Below are 20,485 nucleotides of genomic sequence, written 5' to 3' on the forward strand. Positions count from 1 at the left end.
GTGGTGGGGGTGAAGGAGGCATTACGGCTGGTTGCTTGGCTGACAGCCGGGGGTGGAGGAGGCATGGTGGGTGGGGTGGACCTGGGCTGGGTTTTCACATCCGCAGGTGAATCTGGCATTGTTCCAACCTTCTGCACTCTGCTACCTGGCGAGGACACACAAAAAAAAGAAAAGCGATTGTGAAAAAATGGAAAACCCGCGTCGGAACGGTCCAGGCAAATCATCGCATGGTGCGGAAGTGGCTTGGACTATGTCAGGGGTGTCAATCAGAATCAGAATCAGAAACAGAAATTCTTTAATAATCCCCGAGGGGAAATTAAGATTTTCAGCACAATCCCATTTAAGATCAGACAAACATTACAGGGAGACAGAACGGGATCGCTGACGGGTCTGCCAACCTTACAAAAAAGGGGAAAAACAGTAAACGCTGGGGAGGGGGGTGGGTGATAAAAAAAAAAAAAATCAGTCTAAACCTGGGGAGAGGGGGTCCAGACTGAGGCCAAGGAAGAAGAAAAAAAACCTCATAGCCATAGCACACATAAACATGTGTGTAAGAGGGAAACATCAAAGAACACAAAGGACATTAAAGACATTAAAAGAGCAGAGCTGATGCAACCAGCCACTTCTACACACAGACACTAAAGTAAAACAACAACAAAAAAATAAAAAAAAATAAAACATATACACTGTGGTGGCCTTTGCGGTGTTCCACAAGAGCAGACCCAACAAAGCAACCAAGAGAGCCTCAAACTCATTTGCGCTCGGGGGCCGCATGGAGGAACATCTATTCCCAAGTGGGCCGGAATAGTAAAATCATGGCATGATAACTTAAACCTAACAACAACTCCAGGTTGTTTTCTTTGGTTTTTACTCCGGCCAAAAAATAGAACAAGCACATTATAAAAAACGTACACATCACAGATAATCACGCTTCCACTTTGTTGAAAGTTCTGAGGAAATTCTGAGGAAAAACCTGCTCAGTGACCTTGTGGTTAGAGCAGGGGTCACCAACGCGGTGCCCGCGGGCACCACTTAGCCCGTAAGGACCAGATGAGTAGCCCGCTGGCCTGTTCTAAAAATAGCTCAAATAGCAGCACTTACCAGTGAGCTGCCTCTATTTTTTAAATTGTGTTTATTTACTAGCAAGCTGGTCTCGCTTTGCCCGACATTTTTAATTCTAAGAGAGACAAAACTCAAATAGAATTTGAAAATCCAAGAAAATATTTTAAAGACTTGGTCTTCACTTGTTTAAATAAATTCATTTATTTTTTTACTTTGCTTCTTATAACTTTCAGAAAGACAATTTTAGAGAAAAAAATACAACCTTAAAAATGATTTTAGGATTTTTAAACACATATACCTTTTTACCTTTTAAATTCCTTCCTCTTCTTTCCTGACAATTTAAATCAATGTTCAAGTAAATTTATTTTTTTTATTGTAAAGAATAATACATTTTTAAAAATGTAATTCTTCATTTTAGCGTCTGTTTTTTCGACGAAGAATATTTGTGAAATATTTCTTCAAACTTATTATGATTAAAATTCAAAAAAAAATATTTTGGCAAATCTAGAAAATGTGTAGAATCAAATTTAAATCTTATTTCAAAGTCTTTTGAATTTCTTTTAAAATTTTTGTTCTGGAAAATCTAGAAGAAATAATGATTTGTCTTTGTTAGAAATATAGCTTGGTCCAATTTGTTATATATTCTAACAAAGTGCAGATTGGATTTTAACCTATTTAAAACGTGTCATCAAAATTCTAAAATTAATCTTAATCAGGAAAAATTACTAATGATGTTCCATACATTTTTTTTTTTAATTTTTTCAAAAATATTAGTATTAGCTAGTTTTTCTCTTCTTTTTTTCGGTTGAATTTTGAATTTTAAAGAGTCAAATTTGAAGATAAACTATGTTTCAAAATTTAATTGTCATTTTTTTCGTGCTTTCTCCTCTTTTAAACCATTCAATTAAGTGTAAATATCATTAATTATTAATAATAACATAGAGTTAAAGGTAAATTGAGCAAATTGGCTATTTCTGGCAATTTATTTAAGTGTGTATCAAACTGGTAGCCCTTCGCATTAATCAGTACCCAAGAAGTAGCTCTTGGTTTCAAAAAGGTTGGTGACCCCTGCGTTAGAGTGTCCGCCCTGAGATCGGTAGGTTGTGAGTTCAAACCCCGGCCGAGTCATACCAAAGACTGTAAAAATGGGACCCATTACCTCCCTGCTTGGTACTCAGCATCAATGGTTGGAATTGGGGGTTAAATCAACAAAATGATTCCCGAGAGCAGCCACCGCTGCTGCTCGCTGCTCCCCTCACCTCCCAGGGGGTGGAACAAGGGTGATGGGTCAAATGTAGAGGATAATTTCACCACACCTAGTGTGTGTGTGACAATCCTTGGTACTTTAACTTTAACTAAGCTTAGACTTGGTCTCAGTGGAGCTACAAAGCCAGGATTCAACTTTTAAGTCACAGTCTTTCTGGAATTGAACAAAAATTGCCACATCTAAACTCTTCTAGGTATCAAATACCTCCTTTGTCATGTCCATGTATCGATCCAGTGCTAACTCAACAAACCGTAAGAAACAAAGGTAAAAACTATTCAAAAAGGGTTAAGTTCACTTTTCTTGTGTTTGACAGAGACATTTTGGGGCAACGAGGGTCTAGAATGACGATGTGTTCGAAGCTAAAGTCATACAATGGCAGGTTTTAAGTTTCATGTGGGTTGAGGAGGAGGAGCCACAGTCACCCTTTATTGTGTACCTCTTGCTTGGCCCCGGTATAGACTATAAAAATGGGACCCATTATCCAACTATTAGAGTTTTTATGTTAACATATTATTATTCATATTTAGCCCCCACCTTGTCAAAATCTCCACAAACGGTGTCCCATTTGTTTTATGCTGCATGTTTTTGTCTAAATATTATAGTTTTTGTGTTATCAATATATTATTCATAATCAGCCCCCCCACCTTGTCAAAACCTCCACACACTTTGTCCCTTTTGTTTGTGCTGCAATTTTTGTTGTCTAAATATTATAGTTTTTATGTTATTAATATATTATTCATAATCAGCCCCCACCTTGTCAAAATCTCCACAAACGTGTCCCATTTCTTTTATGCTGCGTTTTTTTGTCTAAATATTATATTTTTTATCTTAATATATTAGTATTCATAATCAGCCCCCCGATCTTGTCAAAATCTCCCCAACTTTGTCCCATTTGTTTTATGCTGCATTTTTTATCCAACTATTATAGTTTTTATTTTGTTAACATATTGTTATTCATAATCAGCCCCCACATTGTCAAAATCTCCACAAAATTTGTCCCATTTGTTTTATGCTGCATTTTTTTGGGTCTAAATATTATCTTTTTTTCAGTTATTAACATCTTATTCATAATCAGCCCCCACCTTGTCAAAATCTCCACAAACGTGTCCCATTTGTTTTATGCTGCAATTCATTTTGTCTAAATATTTTTATTTTTTTATGTAATTAACATATTATTATTCATAACCAGCCCCCGACCTTGTCAACATATCCACAAACTTTTTCCCATTTGTATTATGCTGCAATTTTTTTGTCTAAATATTATAGTTTTTTTATATTTAAAAAATGTTATTATTCATAATCAGCCCCCATCTTGTCAAAATCTCCACAAACTTTGTACCATCTGTTTTATGCTGCATTTTTTTGGGTCTAAATATTATATTTTTTTCAGTTATTAACATATTATTCATAATCAGCCCCCACCTTGTCAAAATCTCCACCATTTGTTTTATGCTGCAATTATTTTTGTCTAAATATTTTAGTTTTTTATGTAATTAACATATTATTCATAACCAGCCCCCCCACCATGTCAAAATCTCCCCAAACTTTGTCCCATTTGTTTTATGCTGCAATTTTTTTGGTCTAAATATTATAGTTTTTAATGTTAATACCGTGTTGTTTTTAATGTCATGGGTGTTTGTTTAAAAAAAATTAAATAATAATAATAACACTGTTAACAAAAAGTATATCAGTGATTCTCAAACAGAGTGCCAACCTTGAGACTTCCGAATTCGGGAGATGGGGGGTTTGAGGCAGTGGTGGTAGCGGGGGGTGTATATTGTAGCGTCATGGAAGAGTTAGTGCTGCAAGGGGTTCTGGGTATTTGTTCTGTTGTGTTTATGTTGCGTTACGGTGCGGATGTTCTCCCGAAATGGGTTTGTCGTTCTTGTTTTGGTGTGGGTTCACAGTGTGGCGCATATTTGTAACAGTGTTAAAGTCGTTTATACGGTCACCCACAGTGTGACCTGTATGGCTGTTGACCAAGTATGACTTGCATTCACTTGTGTGTGTGTGTATATGCCACATTAATTAAGTGGCTGGGCCGGCACGCTGTTTGTATGGAGGAAAAGCGGACGTGGCGACAGGTCGTAGAGTACGCCAATATTGATGTTCGGGTGGAAATCGGGAGATTTTCGGGAGGGGCGCTGATATTCGGGAGTCTCCCGGGAAAATCGGGAGTGTTGGCAAGTATGCATTACCTCCCTGCTTGACACTCAGCATCTAGAGTTGGAATTGGGGGCTGAATCACCCAAAATTATTCCTGGGCGCAGCCACCCCTGCTGCTCACTGCTCCCCTCACCTTCCAGGGGGGTGATGAAGGGTGATGGGTCAAATGCAGAGGATCATTTCACCACACCAAGTGTGTGTGTGACAATCATTGGTACTTTCGCTTTTAACTATAAACCGTTTGCTTGCCTAACAGAATTGCTATTGTGACATCCAGTGGACACATTTAGAACAGCAGTTTCTTTTGTTAAAAAAAGGAACCTGTTTGCGGGCCTGATGTGGCCCGTGGGCAATACTTTTGACACCCCCTGGACTATGTGTTATCGTGTCTCTGCTGGTTGCAGAAAGCCAGGCCTGGGAGACATGCGGCAACACCTGCTCACCCGCTCAGCTGCTGCTGACTGAGACTGAGCCCTCGCCCCTCGCCCCCCGCCGTCCGCCCCCTTCTCGCTCTCCTTCACACACACCGTGCAGCTCTGACATCCCAATCAGTGGCCCCGCCATCTAACCTCCAACACGCACCAAAACACACATGCACACACTCCTCGGCCGGCTGTCCCTTCTCATCCCCCCCCCCCCCCCCACCCTGCTTCAGACAAGCCAACTTGACTGCCAGGGACAAGTGCAGCTGGATCTGCTGCTGTCCATCACTGGGGACCGACTTTCAGCCCGGCTCCATCCCGCTCTACCCCGGTCTTCTGCCAGACACCCTTCCAGGACCAAACAAGGCAAGAGCAGACGCGGCGGTGCGAAGCAAATGGGTGGCACGGTGGATTTGGCCACAAGCATGTGATACTTTGTACGCCTGTGATCTATACACACACACACACACACACACACACACACACACACACACACACACACACAGATATCACACAAGCCTGCCAAAGACAATGTTTACATCACCACGTGTTTGTTATGCCATTCTGACTCCTGTTTGCAACCTTCACGCCCATGCCGAGAGGGAGCAAACTTTCCTACGTGTTGTGAGCATTATAGATCGCCCCCCTCACAGTGTGCGGCAGGTAGCGACGTAAGGGGGAGGAGAAGAAGGAGGGAAGGAAAGGAGGGAAGGTAGAAAAGCGCTATATAAGTATAACCCATTTATTTATTTATATAAGGAATAATGAGGAGGTGAAAGAGGACGAAGAAAAGAATGGAGAAGCCAAAGAAGGAGGAGAAAGACAAATGGTAAGAGAAAGAGAAGGAGGAGGAAAATAAAAAGGAAGAGAGAGAGAAGGAGAAGTAGAAAGAGAAGAAGGCGAAGGAGAAAGAACCAAAAAAAGGAAAAGGAGAGGAAGAACGAGAAGTACACAAAAAAGAAGGAAAAAAGAAAAACAAGAAGAAGACGAAACAAAGGAAGGGGAGAAGAAGGCAAAGTAAGAAAGGGAGGAGAAAGAAAGAGGGATGCGAAGGAGGAGAAAAAGAAAGATGAAGGGGAAGGAGAAGAAGGAGGGAAATAATAATGAGGTGAAAGAGGATGGAGAAAAGAATGGAGAAGCCAAAAAAGGAGGGGAAAGAGAAACGGTAGAAGAAAAAGATGAAGGAGGAAAGGAAAAAGGAAGGGAGAGAGAGAGAAGGAGAAGTAGAAAGAGAAAGAAAAAGAAAAACGAGACGGAAGAAAAGGAGAAGGAGAAGTAGACAAAAAAAGGAAAAAATAAGAAGAAGAAAAAAAAGAAGAAGGAGGAGAAGCTAAAGAAAAAGAAAAAAGAAGAAGAAGAAGAAGAAGAAGAAGAAACAAAGTAAGGGGAGAAGAAGGCAAAAGAAGAGAAAGAGGAGAAAGAAAGAGGGATGTGAAGAAGGAGAAAGAGGAAGATGAAGGGGAAGGAGAAGGAGAAGTAGACAAAAAAGGAAAAAAGAAAAAGAAGGAGAAGCTAAATAAAAGAAAAAAGAAGAAGAAGAAGAAACAAAGTAAGGGGAGAAGAAGGCAAAGGAAGAGAAGGAGGAGAAAGAAAGAGTGATGAGAAGAAGGAGAAAGAGGAAGATGAAGGGGAAGGAGAAGAAGGAGAAGTAGACAAAAAAGAAAAAGAAGAAAAATAAAGAAGAAGGAGGAGAAGCTAAAGAAAAAGAAAAAGAAGAAGAAGAAGAAGAAACAAAGTAAGGGGAGAAGAAGGAGGAGAAAGAAAGAGGGATAAATGGTAAATGGGTTATACTTGTATAGCGCTTTTCTACCTTTTTAAGGAACTCAAAGTGCTTTGACAGTATTTCCACATTCACCCATTCACACACATTCACACACTGATGGCGGGAGCTGCCATGCACGGCGCTAACCAGCAGCCATCAGGAGCAAGGGTGAAGTGTCTTGCTCAAGGACACAACGGACGTGACTAGGATGGTAGAAGGTGGGGATTGAACCAGTAACCCTCAGATTGCTGGCACGGTCACTCTCCCAACTTCGCCACGCCGTCCCCGGATAAGAGGGAGGAGAAAGAGAAAGATGAAGGGGAAGGAGAAGAAGGAGGGAAATAATAATGAGGAGGTAAAAGAGGATGAAGAAAAGAATGGAGAAGCCAAAGAAGCAGGATAAAGAGAAATGGTAGAAGAAAGAGATGAAGGAGGAAAGGAAAGGGGAAGAGAGAGAGAAGGAGAAGTAGAAAGAGAATAAGGAGAATGAGAAAGAGAAAGAAAAAGAAAAAAGAGAAGAAAAGGAGAAGAAGGAGAAGTAGACAAAAAAGAAGAAAAACAGAACAATAAGAAACAATAAAGGAGGAGAAGCTAAAGAAAAATAAAAAGAAGAAGAAGAAACCAAAAACAGAGAGAAGAAGGCAAAGGAACAAAAGGAGGAGAAAGAAAGAGGGATGAGAAGGAGGAGAAAGAGAAAGATGAAGAGGAAGGAGAAGAAGGAGGGAAATAATAATGAGGAGGTGAAAGAGGATGAAGAAAAGAATGGAGAAGCGTGTTGTACTCACCTGCACACCTGAGCACACCTGAGCACATGTGATCACTGTCATCACACCTGAGCACACCTGAGTACATGCTATATGTGATCACTGTCATCACACCTGAGCACACCTGAGCACATGCTATATGTGATCACTGTCATCACACCTGAGCACACCTGAGCACATGCTATATGTGATCACTGTCATCACACCTGAGCACACCTGAGCACATGTGATCACTGTCATCACACCTGAGCACATGCTATATGTGATCACTGTCATCACACCTGAGCACACCTGATAACTGTCATCACACCTGAGCACACCTGAGCACATACTATATGTGATCACTGTCATCACACCTGAGCACACCTGAGCACATGCTATATGTGATCACTGTCATCACACCTGAGCACACCTGAGCACATACTATATGTGATCACTGTCATCACACCTGAGCACACCTGAGCACATACTATATGTGATCACTGTCATCACACCTGAGCACACCTGAGCACATGCTATATGTGATCACTGTCATCACACCTGAGCACACCTGAGCACATACTATATGTGATCACTGTCATCACACCTGAGCACACCTGAGCACATGTGATCACTGTCATCACACCTGAGCACACCTGAGCACACCTGAGCACATGCTATATGTGATCACTGTCATCACACCTGAGCACACCTGAGCACATACTATATGTGATCACTGTCATCACACCTGAGCACACCTGAGCACATGTGATCACTGTCATCACACCTGAGCACACCTGAGCACACCTGAGCACATGCTATATGTGATCACTGTCATCACACCTGAGCACACCTGAGCACATGCTATATGTGATCACTGTCATCACACCTGAGCACACCTGAGCACATACTATATGTGATCACTGTCATCACACCTGAGCACACCTGAGCACATACTATATGTGATCACTGTCATCACACCTGAGCACATACTATATGTGATCACTGTCATCACACCTGAGTACATACTATATGTGATCACTGTCATCACACCTGAGCACACCTGAGCACATGCTATATGTGATCACTGTCATCACACCTGAGCACACCTGAGCACATACTATATGTGATCACTGTCATCACACCTGAGCACACCTGAGCACATACTATATGTGATCACTGTCATCACACCTGAGCACATACTATATGTGATCACTGTCATCACACCTGAGTACATACTATATGTGATCACTGTCATCACACCTGAGCACACCTGAGCACATGCTATATGTGATCACTGTCATCACACCTGAGCACACCTGAGCACATACTATATGTGATCACTGTCATCACACCTGAGCACATACTATATGTGATCACTGTCATCACACCTGAGCACACCTGATAACTGTCATCACACCTGAGCACACCTGAGCACATACTATATGTGATCACTGTCATCACACCTGAGCACACCTGAGCACATACTATATGTGATCACTGTCATCACACCTGAGCACACCTGAGCACATGCTATATGTGATCACTGTCATCACACCTGAGCACACCTGAGCACATACTATATGTGATCACTGTCATCACACCTGAGCACACCTGAGCACATGTGATCACTGTCATCACACCTGAGCACACCTGAGCACATGCTATATGTGATCACTGTCATCACACCTGAGCACACCTGAGCACATACTATATGTGATCACTGTCATCACACCTGAGCACACCTGAGCACATACTATATGTGATCACTGTCATCACACCTGAGCACATACTATATGTGATCACTGTCATCACACCTGAGCACACCTGAGCACATGCTATATGTGATCACTGTCATCACACCTGAGCACACCTGAGCACATACTATATGTGATCACTGTCATCACACCTGAGCACATACTATATGTGATCACTGTCATCACACCTGAGCACACCTGATAACTGTCATCACACCTGAGCACACCTGAGCACATACTATATGTGATCACTGTCATCACACCTGAGCACACCTGAGCACATACTATATGTGATCACTGTCATCACACCTGAGCACACCTGAGCACATGTGATAACTGTCATCACACCTGAGCACACCTGAGCACATGTGATAACTGTCATCACACCTGAGCACACCTGAGCACATGCTATGTGAAAACACTGCCCTCCTCTGCATCTGACTCCTATTTTTGACCAATCCTGACAATTTCCTCGACAAAAGTTAGCTTCCGAGATGTCCCAGAGAAGCCCCTCGGCACCAGTGTTCTGTATTGAAAGTGGCGAGTGTGCCGCAGCGGGGTCATTGACACACCGATCTGACCCTTCGAGGGCACGGGGCTAGCCACTTCCAACACAAACACACGCGAGGTCCGGTATAAATAGAAGCAGCCGTTCTCTGGGAAAAGAAGGGCGAAACACACAAACAAGCCATCCGTGCCGTTTCCTGTGGGGAGGCGGCCATATGGCTGAGTGAAGCTCCTCTTTGATTAAACGCGCGCTGTCACCGCACGAGACGCCGCCGCGTCTTCAAGCGTGCGCCCGGCAGAGACCCCCGTGCAGACGCTCTTGTTTTTACCTTCTTCGGGAGTAAAACGGAGGGAGGATGAGGAGGATAAGGGGGCTGTTTACTCCCTCGGTGGGATTATAGACAGCTGTATAATCTGAACGGGGGCTCACACGTACACACCAAGCTTGGGATTTTAGCTGTTTTAATACATTAGGACAGTGTTTTTCAACCTTTTTTCGAGCCAAGGCACATTTTTTGCGTTGAAAAAATCTGGAGGCACAGTTCTTTTCTTGCGCTCTTATTTTGGTGGCGTTTTCTCTTTTTTTTTGGTATTTTCCTGTAGCAGTTTCATGTCTTCGTTTGAGCGATATTTCCCGCATCTACTTTGTTTGAGCAATCAAGAAGAATTCAGTTGTTTTTATCCTTCTTTGTGGGGACATTGTTGATTGTCATGTTCGGATGTACTTTGTGGACGCCGTCTACTCCACTGTAAGTCTTTGCTGTCGTCCAGCATTCCAGTGTTTCCCACACATTCATTTATTTGTAGAATTAAGGCCGCCACAAATAGTTTTTTTTTTGGTGTCCTGTCCAGCTTCTCAGGCAAATCATATAGTTGATGTAGATGCCCATATCGGCTGTTCAGATTTACTTTACAAAAGAGAAGTGTAGGATCAAGATTTTTGGAGCTCTTTGTTCAGTGGATCAGATGTTTGATGAAGCTTTGTGTCTATCTACCACCACTACTGGTTTCTGTTTGTTTGTTACTGACTGTGGCAGGACACCTCTGCCTCTGTTTCACTTTATGTTGCTGGTAAATAATATGGTTGTAGTAGTAGGCTAAAGTTACATTATTTAGTATGCACTAATTAAAGGGTCAGAGCTTTAAAGAGACATTTTAGCTTTTATATTTTTATAGGATATATTTTTTGTAAGAACCACAATTAATAAATATATTTCAGTGAATAACTTATTGTTCAAATCTGTATATAAATATGTACATAAAGTGTTGTAATTATATTGTAAAATGGATGGATGGATGGACGTTTAAAACAAAACTGTTATTATTAATTAGTAAGTATACATTTTTTGAGCCTTTTTAGAGAAAATCATATCATTGTAGTAAATTATGCAAATTACTCGATGATGTCATTGTGACCACGCCCATGTCCACCGCCACAGGTATCTTGGCAGTTTATGGGAAACACTGCATTCTGTTTTTGTTCAGTTTTATTTTTATTTTGCATAGCCATCCCTAAGCTTCAATGCCCTTTCTTAGGGGCACTCACCTTTTGTTTATTTTTGGTTTAAGCGTTGGGTACCTTTTTACCTGCATGCTGCCTCCCGCATATCGGGATCACGACAAACCATGTTCCCGACATCTACAAAGTGTCATGATCCGTGGTCCGGATCATGTTTTCATTATGTTCTGTTAGTTTAACTCCAATTAGTTCCTGTTTTTGTGTGCACCCTTGTTTGTTTTAGTTACCATGGCGACTTATGATTTTCCCCTGCCTCTGGTGTTCGGGACACGCACCTGTTTCCAATCAAGAGACTTGATTTAAGCCCACACTGCAAAAAGTCAGTGTTCAAAAACAAGAAAAAATAAATAAAACAATTTGGGGTATTTTACTTGAACTAACAAAATTATCTGCCAATAGAACAAGAAAATTCGGCTTGTCAAGACTTTCCAAAACAAGTAAAATTAGCTAACCTCAATGAACCCAAAAATACCTTAAAATAAGTATATTCTCACTAATAACAAGTGCACTTTTCTTGGTTGAAAAAAAAAGAGACCTTTTTGCTCAATATGTTGAAAAATATTCTTAAATTAAGTAAATGCTAGTGCCATTATCTTGACATAATGTTATGTGCTCGGCATCATGACTGAAATTATTACTTTTAAAAAGTAGTTTTAAAAGTGGGCGGTATAGCTCGGTTGGTAGAGTGGCCGTGCCAGCAACTTGAGGGTTGCAGGTTCAATTCCCGCTTCCGCCATCCTAGTCACTGCCGTTGTGTCCTTGGGCAAGACACTTTACCCACCTGCTCCCAGTGCCACCCACACTGGTTTAAATGTAACTTAGATATTGGGTTTCACAATGTAAAGCGCTTTGAGTCACTTGAGAAAAAGCGCTATATAAATGTAATTCACTTCACTTCACAGTTTTATTCTTGTGAGTGTTAATGACACAGCTTTACAACACTTGATATTCCAGTTTCAAGCATATTTTACTCAATATAGGTCATAAAATCTCAGCAACAAGCTGTAATATCTTACTGAGATCATTTAGGACCAAAACACTTAAAACAAGTAAAACACTCTAACATAAAATCTACTTAGTGAGAAGAATTATCTTATCACACAGAAAATAAGCAAATATAACCCTTATTTGAGATATTTAATCTTACTTAGATTTCAGTTTTTGCAGTGCACCTTTGCCAGTCAGTCGTCCTGGCGTCATTATTGGTTTCATGCCACAGTTTCATGTTGTCCTATGCCATAGTTATGTTAGTTGTTTCATGCCACAGTAAGTCTTGTTTATTCTATATCCATAGTCATTGCTCGTGTCAGGTCTGATTCCATAGTTATGCTAGTTGCTCCATGCCATAGTTTGGTTAGTTGTTTCATGCCACACTTTCACGTTTGTTTCTTGCTATGCCATAGCTTATGCTCGTAGTTTACTTTAACTCCAAGTGCGATCAGCCTCTTTTTCCGTTTTTTTTGTACCTTTTTGAGAGAAGATAATTAAATATGCTCCTACCTGCAAGCCTTGTCCGGAATAGTCCGTTTGCATCCTGGGAGAACAAACCTCGCAGTAAGCTGCAAAAACCACGTCGTGACACAAAGCAATTAGCTACTTTCTGCCACCTACTGATATGGAAGAGTATTGCACGGTTACTCTGCCGAGCTCTAGACAGCACAGACACTCAGCAATGGCACATTATTTGCGGATTATAATTACTGGTTTGCAAAAAATATTTTTAACCCAATTAGGTGAAATTAAATAATCTCCCATGGCACACCAGACTGCATCTCACGGCACACTAGTGTGCCTCGGCACAGTGGTTGAAAAACACTGCATTATGAAGTCTGCAACCCCATCTGTGGCCATCTGTGCTCCCACTGCTCCACCGCGCCGCGTCGCTGAAGGACCAGACACTTGCCGAGACGGAGGGTAACGTCGAACGTCGCAGGTGAGGACAGTCGGTTAAACCCAGGCAGCGGACGCCGGATTTAAACGAGAGTTACGTCGCATGTGCGACGTAATCTGGCCTAAAAGATTGCTCGCTGGGGGAAAATGTCGGCGCCATGACGAAACCCGATGAAAAGCCCTGGAGTGCCTAGCGTGGCGGAACAAAAGCCTGCGCAATGCAGCGGGGTGTCTTCCTTCCTTTTGGAGTCTCACCATATGGTCCAAAACAGGGGTGTTAAAGATCCGGGCCAGAATTATCTGTGTTCCCCGGGATGATATTTGATTAGTATTAGAACCGGCCCGCAGGCCACAGCCGCCCGCTGCTGTTTTGCACGCACCAATACTCCATCAGTGTTGGCGCTAGGAATTATCAAAAACGGGGTTCCCACAGTAACTACTCAGTGGCCTTGTGGTTAGTGTGTCCGCCCTGAGATCGGTAGGTTGTGAGTTCAAACCCCGGCCGAGTCATACCAAAGACTATAAAAATGGGACCCAATACCTCCCTGCTTGGCACTCAGCATCAACGGTTGAAATTGGCGGTTAAATCACCAAAAATTATTCCCGGGCGCGGCCACTGCTGCTGCTCACTGCTCCCCTCACCTCCCAGGGGGTGAACAAGGGGATGGGTCAAATGCAGAGGACAAATTTCACCACACCTAGTGTGTGTGTGTGACAATCATTGGTACTTTAACTTTAATATTTGTGGAAAAATAACAAGAAAATAATATAAACTGAGGAAAATCGAGTCATTTCTGGACTTCCAGAAGAAAAAACATCACAAAAAAAGCAAAAATATCACAAAAACATTGATATTAAAATGTAAACAAAAGTACTGAAATAAGTACCATTATGCAGATATGTGGAAAAAATAACAAGAAAAGAATATAAACTGAGGAAAATCGAGTCATTTCTGGACTGATAGATGAAAAAAACATTACAAAAAAAGCAAAAATTTCACAAAAACATTAATGTTAAAATACAAACAAAAATACTGAGATAAGTACCATTATGCAGATATTTGTGGAACAATTACAAGAAAAGAATATAAACTGAGGAAAATCGAGTCACTTCTGGACCTTCAGAAGAACAAACTAGAGATAAATGCTTTAAAATGTAATATCGGAAATTATCTGTATCGGTTTCAAAAAGTAAAATGTATGACTTTTTTAAACACCGCTGTACGAAGTGGTACACGGACGTAGGCGGATATACAGAGCGCCAATAAACCTTAAAGGCACTGCCATTACGTGCCGGCCCAATCACATAATATCTACGGCTTTTCACACACACACAAGTGTGGTCAACAGCCATATAGGTCACACTGATGGTAGCCGTATAAACAACTTTAACACTGTTACAAATATGCGCCACACTGTGAACCCACACCAAACAGGAATGACAAACACATTTCGTGAGAACATCCGCACCGCAACACAACATCAACACAACAGAACAAATACCCAGAACCCCTTGCAGCACTAACTCTTCCGGGACGCTACAATATACACCCCCCGCTATCCCCTACCCTGTAACCCCCCGCCCCCCTACCCCACCCACCTCAACCTCCTCATGCTCTCTCAGGGAGAGCATGTCCCAAATTCCAAGCTGCTGTTTTGAGACACGTTAAAAAAAATAAGGCACTTTGTGACTTCAATAATAAATATGGCAGTGCCATGTTGGCATTGTTTTTTCCATAACTTGAGTTGATTTATTTTAGAAAACCTTTTTACATTTTTTAATGCATCCAGCGGGGCATCACAACAAAATTAGGCATAATAATGTGTTAATTCCACGACTGTATATATCTGTATCTGTTGATATCAGAATCGGTAATTAAGAGTTGGACAATATTGGAATATCGGATATCGGCAAAAAAGCCATTATCGGACATCTCTAGAAAAAACATTACAAAAAGAGCAAAAAATGTCACAAAAACATTGATATTAAAATGTAAAGTACTGAAATAAGTACCATTATGCAGATATTTGTGGAAAAATTACAAGAAAATAATATAAACTGAGGAAAATCGAGTCATTTCTGGACCTATAGAAGAAAAAACATTATAAAAAAAGCTAAAATTGTTGGGGACTCGCATGGCTGCCGTTTTAGTGACCCCAAGATGCAGGAACCAGGAAAGCAGAGAGTAGGTAAAATGAGTTTCAATCTCATAAACAGAACAATGAAGCAGTCTTGCATACAAAGGTTCCAAACATAGGACAAGGCATAAATAGAACATATGCTGATTGGCAGCAGGTGTGGACCGGCTGCCAATCAACGGCAGGTGAGGAAAAAACAGTGCTCCGCGGAACAAACAGGAAATGGAACGAAATAAGAGCACTGACGGAAAGTAAATACAAAAACAAGGACACAAACAGAAATGAAGTGACAGATCGTCACAAAAATGTCACAAAAACATTAATATTAAAATGTACACAAAAGTACTGAAATAAGTACCATTATGCAGATATTTGTGGAAAAATTACAAGAAAAGAATATAAACTGAGGAAAATCGAGTCATTTCTGGACCGACAGAAGAAAAAACATTACAAAAAAAGCAAAAATGTCACAAAAACATTGATATTAAAATGTAAAGTACTGAAATAAGTACAATTATGCAGATATTTGTGGAAAAATTACAAGAAAAGAATATAAACCGAGGAAAATCGAGTCATTTCTGGACCGATAGAAGAAAAAACATTACAAAAAAAGGAAAAATGTCACAAAAACAATGATATTAAAATGTAAAGTACTGAAATAAGTACCATTATGCAGATATTTGTGGAAAAATAACAAGAAAATAATATAAACTCTGAGGAAAATCGAGTCATTTCTGGACCGACAGAAGAAAAAACATTACAAAAAAAGCACAATAAATCACAAAAACATTGATATTAAAATGTACACAAAAGTACGGAAATAAGTACCATTATGCAGATATTTGTGGAAAAATTACAAGAAAAGAATATAAATTGAGGAAAATTGAGTCATTTCTGGACCGATAGAAGAAAAAACATTACAAAAAAAGCAAAAATGTCACAAAAACATTGATATTAAAATATAAAGTACTGAAATAAATACCATTATGCAGATATTTGTGGAAAAATTGCAAGAAAAGAATATAAACCGAGGAAAATCGAGTCATTTCTGGACTTACAGAAGAAAAAAACACAACACAAGAATCCATCCCTTTAGACAAGTATCGATCCGATACCAATACCCGCCTCGGTATCGATACAATCCCTACTTAGACGTTACTCCCGTGTTCGTGTCTGCAATGGAAACACAGCTGCAACAGATTAGCCCCAGACAACCATGACTGCAGAGCAAGTTCCCTTCAATCCTCCCCGTCTACGCAACCGCTGCTGCTCCGCCGAGACCCTCGCCGGTGACCACATAGTCCTAAAACTCTCTCTCCCCGTCTCCCGCTTATCCCTCGCGCCCCCCCCCCCCCCACTGTAATTCGCCCAGTCTCCAGGAATGCTGTTGTTTTTAATTTCTCCCAGCTGCTCTGGCTGGCTGCCCGGGCCGCCTGCCTTCCCACATCTGTTCCCCATCCAGCCGCTGAGGAGTCCACGCAAACACTCCCCCCCCCCCCCCCCCCCCGCCCCGCACCAGGCCTTCGTATCAAAACATGGGGTTTGCAAGACCCCGGCTTCACAAGATACGTCACCTCCATCCTCGTTCCCACCAGGTAAAAAAAACCTCAATCAAACATAAGCTCACCTCACCGACCACACGTCCTCCCCCTATGGCTACTAATAGTCTCCCTTTTCGCGCGGACTCGTATTTGTTTATTTGTGTCCTGACTCGGCCTCATCTTGAGCCGATTTAGAGTTCAGAGGCTTTTACGTCCTAACTAATGACAGGCCTGTGTTGATGCACACACACACACACACACACACACACACACACACACACACACACACACACACACACACACACACACACACACACACACACACACATGTGCTCACGCGCTAACTGGAGACATGTGTTCGTGCTGCAGACAAAAACACATCTCTGACGCTGCACATGCAGGGCTACTTGAACAAAGAAATAGAACATGAAAAGGAGGCGGGGGGTCCCGCTAATAAAACACGGGCAAGCCAAGGACGGGCGGTACAGCCTAAAATATTGCAGTTTTTTTTGCAATGACAGTAAATGTACCGATTAGAGATGTCCGATAATATCGGACTGCCGATATTATCTGCCGATAAATGCTTTAAAATTGATTTATTTTGGAAAACCTTGTTACATTGCTTTAAAGGCCTACTGAAAGCCACTACTACCGACCACGCAGTCTGATAGTTTATATATCAATGATGAAATCTTAACATTGCAACACATGCCAATACGGCCGGGTTAACTTATAAAGTGCAATTTTAAATTTCCCGCTAAACTTCCGGTTGAAAACGTCTATGTATGATGACGTATGCGCGTGACGTCACGGAGAGAACGGAAGTATTGGTACACCATTGAATCCAATACAAAAAAGCTCTGTTTTCATCTCAAAATTCCACAGTATTCTGGACATCTGTGTTGGTGAATCTTTTGCAATTTGTTTAATGAACAATGGAGACTGCAAAGAAGAAAGCTGTAGGTGGGATCGGTGTATTAGCGGCGGACTACAGCAACACAACCAGGAGGACTCTTACTTGGATAGCAGACGCGCTAGCCGCCGACCGCACGGATAATCAGGTGAAGTCCTTCGTCCTTCCGTCGATCGCTGGAACGCAGGTGAGCACGGGTGTTGATGAGCAGATGAGGGCTGGCGTAGGTGGAGCGCTAATGTTTTTAATCATAGCTCCGTGAGGTCCCGTTGGTAAGTTAGCTTCAATGGCGTCGTTAGCAACAGCATTGTTAAGCTTCGCCAAGCTGGGAATTAATAACCGTGTAGTTACATGTCCATGGTTTAATAGTATTGTTGATCTTCTGTTTATCCTTCCAGTCAGGGATTTATTTATTTTGTTTCTATCTGCATTTGAGCCCGATGCTATCACGTTAGCTCCGTAGCTAAAGAGCTTCGCCGATGTATTGTCGTGGAGATAAAAGTCACTGTGAATGTCCATTTCGCGTTCTCGACTCTCATTTTCAAGAGGATATAGTATCTGAGGTGGTTTAAAATACAAATCCGTGATCCACAATAGAAAAAGGAGAAAGTGTGGAATCCAATGAGCCAGCTTGTACCTAAGTTACGGTCAGAGCGAAAAAAGATACGTCCTGCACTGCACTGTAGTCCTTCACTCTCACTTTCCTCATCCACGAATCTTTCATCCTCGCTCAAATTAATGGGGTAATCGTCGCTTTCTCTGTCCGAATCTCTCTCGCTGCATTGTAAACAATGGGAAAATGTGAGGAGTCCTTCCTCCGGTGTCATCACGCTACTTCCGGTACAGGCAAGGCTTTTTTTTATCAGCGACTTAAAGTTGCGACCTTTATCGTCGTTGTTCTCTACTAAATCCTTTCAGCAAAAATATGGCAATATCACGAAATGATCAAGTATGACACATAGAATGGATCTGCTATCCCCGTTTAAATAAAAACATTTCATTTCAGTAGGCCTTTAATGCATCCAGCGGGGCATCACAACAAAATTAGGCATAATAATGTGTTAATTCCACGACTGTATATTTCGGTATCGGTTGATATCGGTATCGGTAATTAAGAGTTGGACAATATTGGAATATCGGATATCGGCAAAAAAGCCATTATCTCTAGTACGGATATAATATTGGGCTTATTCATAATATTAGAGTCATTTTAAAATGTATTTAAAAAATACTTCTAATTTAGCTGCTGACATATGCAGTGATATATTAGGTGATGTTCGGTTGTATTAAAAAAGCCAAAACCAGTGAAGTTGGCACGTGTTGCAAATCGTAAATAAAAACAGAATACAATGATTAGCAAATCCTTTTCAACTTATATTCAATTGAATAGACTGCAAAGACAAGATATTTAATGTTCCAACTGAGAAACTTCCATTTTTTTTTGTGCAAATAATCATTAACTTAGAATTTAATGGCAGCGACACGTTGCAAAAAAGTTGGCACAGGGGCATTTGTACCACTGTGTTACATGGCCTTTCCTTTTAACAACACTCAGTAAACGTTTGGGAACTGAGGAGACCAATTTTTAAAGCTTTTCAGGTGGAATTCTTTCCCATTCTTGCTTGATGTACAGCTTAAGTTGTTCAACAGTCCGGGGGTCTACGTTGTGGTAATTTAGGCTTCATAATGCGTCACACATTTTCAATGGGAGACAGGTCTGGACTACAGGCAGGCCAGTCTAGTACCCGCACTCTCTTACTACAAAGCCACGCTGTTTGCTTGGCATTGTCTTGCTGAAATAAGCAGGGGCGTCCATGATAACGTCGCTTGGATGGCGACATATGTTGCTCCAAAACCTGTATGTATCTTTCAGCATTAATGGCGCCTTCACAGATGTGTAAGTTACCCATGTCTTGGGTACTAATACACCCCCATACCAACACAGATGCTGGCTTTTTAACTTTGCGCCTATAACAATCCGGAAGGTTCTTTTCCTCTTTGTTCCTGGGTGTTGTTGATAAATGGCTTTCGCTTTGCATAATACAGTTTTAACTTGCACTTACAGATGTAGCGACAAACTGTAGTTACTTGATAGTGGCTTTCTGAAGTGTTCCTGAGCCCATGTGGTGATATCCTTTACACACCGATGTCGCTTTTTGATGCAGTGCCGCCTGAGGGATCGAAGGTCCGTAATATCATGTGATTTCTCTAGATTCTCTGAACCTTTTGATGATATTACGGAGCGTAGATGGTGAAATATCTAAATTCCTTGCAATAGCCAGTGGAGAAATGTTGTTCTTAAACTGTTCAACAATACTCACTGTTACAGTACAAGCGGCCCTCTGAAGGCAGCCATGACTGCGATTTGTGGCCCTTGTTGACACCCCTGTTGTGTCGTCTATATTAGCGATTCCCAAACGACTCAAACCATTATCAAAGGTTTCATGCGCAATTAATTTGATTTGATTCATTATTTAAGTACAGTGTTTTATATTCCCGTGTTATATAAAAGTGCACCTGTTCAAACTGTGCGTACTGTTACAGTGGCCAAACATATTAACTATACGACCTCGTTTTTAATGACTACTTAAGCCTGCTGGGCTACTGTATTTGAATATCGGTCATTATGGTGGTACGCGCAGAGTGTTTTCCGAGGTGCTACTTGGTGGAAACAGTCTGGTCTATATGGTGATAATAGATAGCTATACCGTACTACTGGCAGCTGAGCAAAAAAGAATACATTGAACTTCCTTTCTAGTGTGCGAGAAAAATCAAGAAGTGAGGATGAGAGACAATTG

General features: G+C 41.3%; 1 protein-coding gene across 5 annotated transcripts in view; it reads right to left on the bottom strand.

Annotated features, from left to right (window-relative positions):
* The window catches only part of cbfa2t3 (CBFA2/RUNX1 partner transcriptional co-repressor 3), a 168,013-nt gene that overhangs the window by 58,472 nt on the left and 89,056 nt on the right, over positions 1-20,485 (bottom strand). For 4 of the 5 annotated variants that reach the window (XM_062033691.1, XM_062033692.1, XM_062033690.1 and 1 more), the window contains one exon: positions 1-145. This exon is cut by the window's left edge and continues 11 nt beyond it. The exons of the other annotated variant lie outside the window; for it this stretch is intronic. In XM_062033691.1, coding sequence (XP_061889675.1) covers positions 1-145 — 145 coding nt within the window. The remainder of the gene's footprint in view (positions 146-20,485) is intronic. 5 annotated transcript variants of the gene reach the window in all.

Source organism: Entelurus aequoreus, linkage group LG02, assembly GCF_033978785.1.
Source record: "Entelurus aequoreus isolate RoL-2023_Sb linkage group LG02, RoL_Eaeq_v1.1, whole genome shotgun sequence".
Taxonomy (NCBI): domain Eukaryota; kingdom Metazoa; phylum Chordata; class Actinopteri; order Syngnathiformes; family Syngnathidae; genus Entelurus; species Entelurus aequoreus.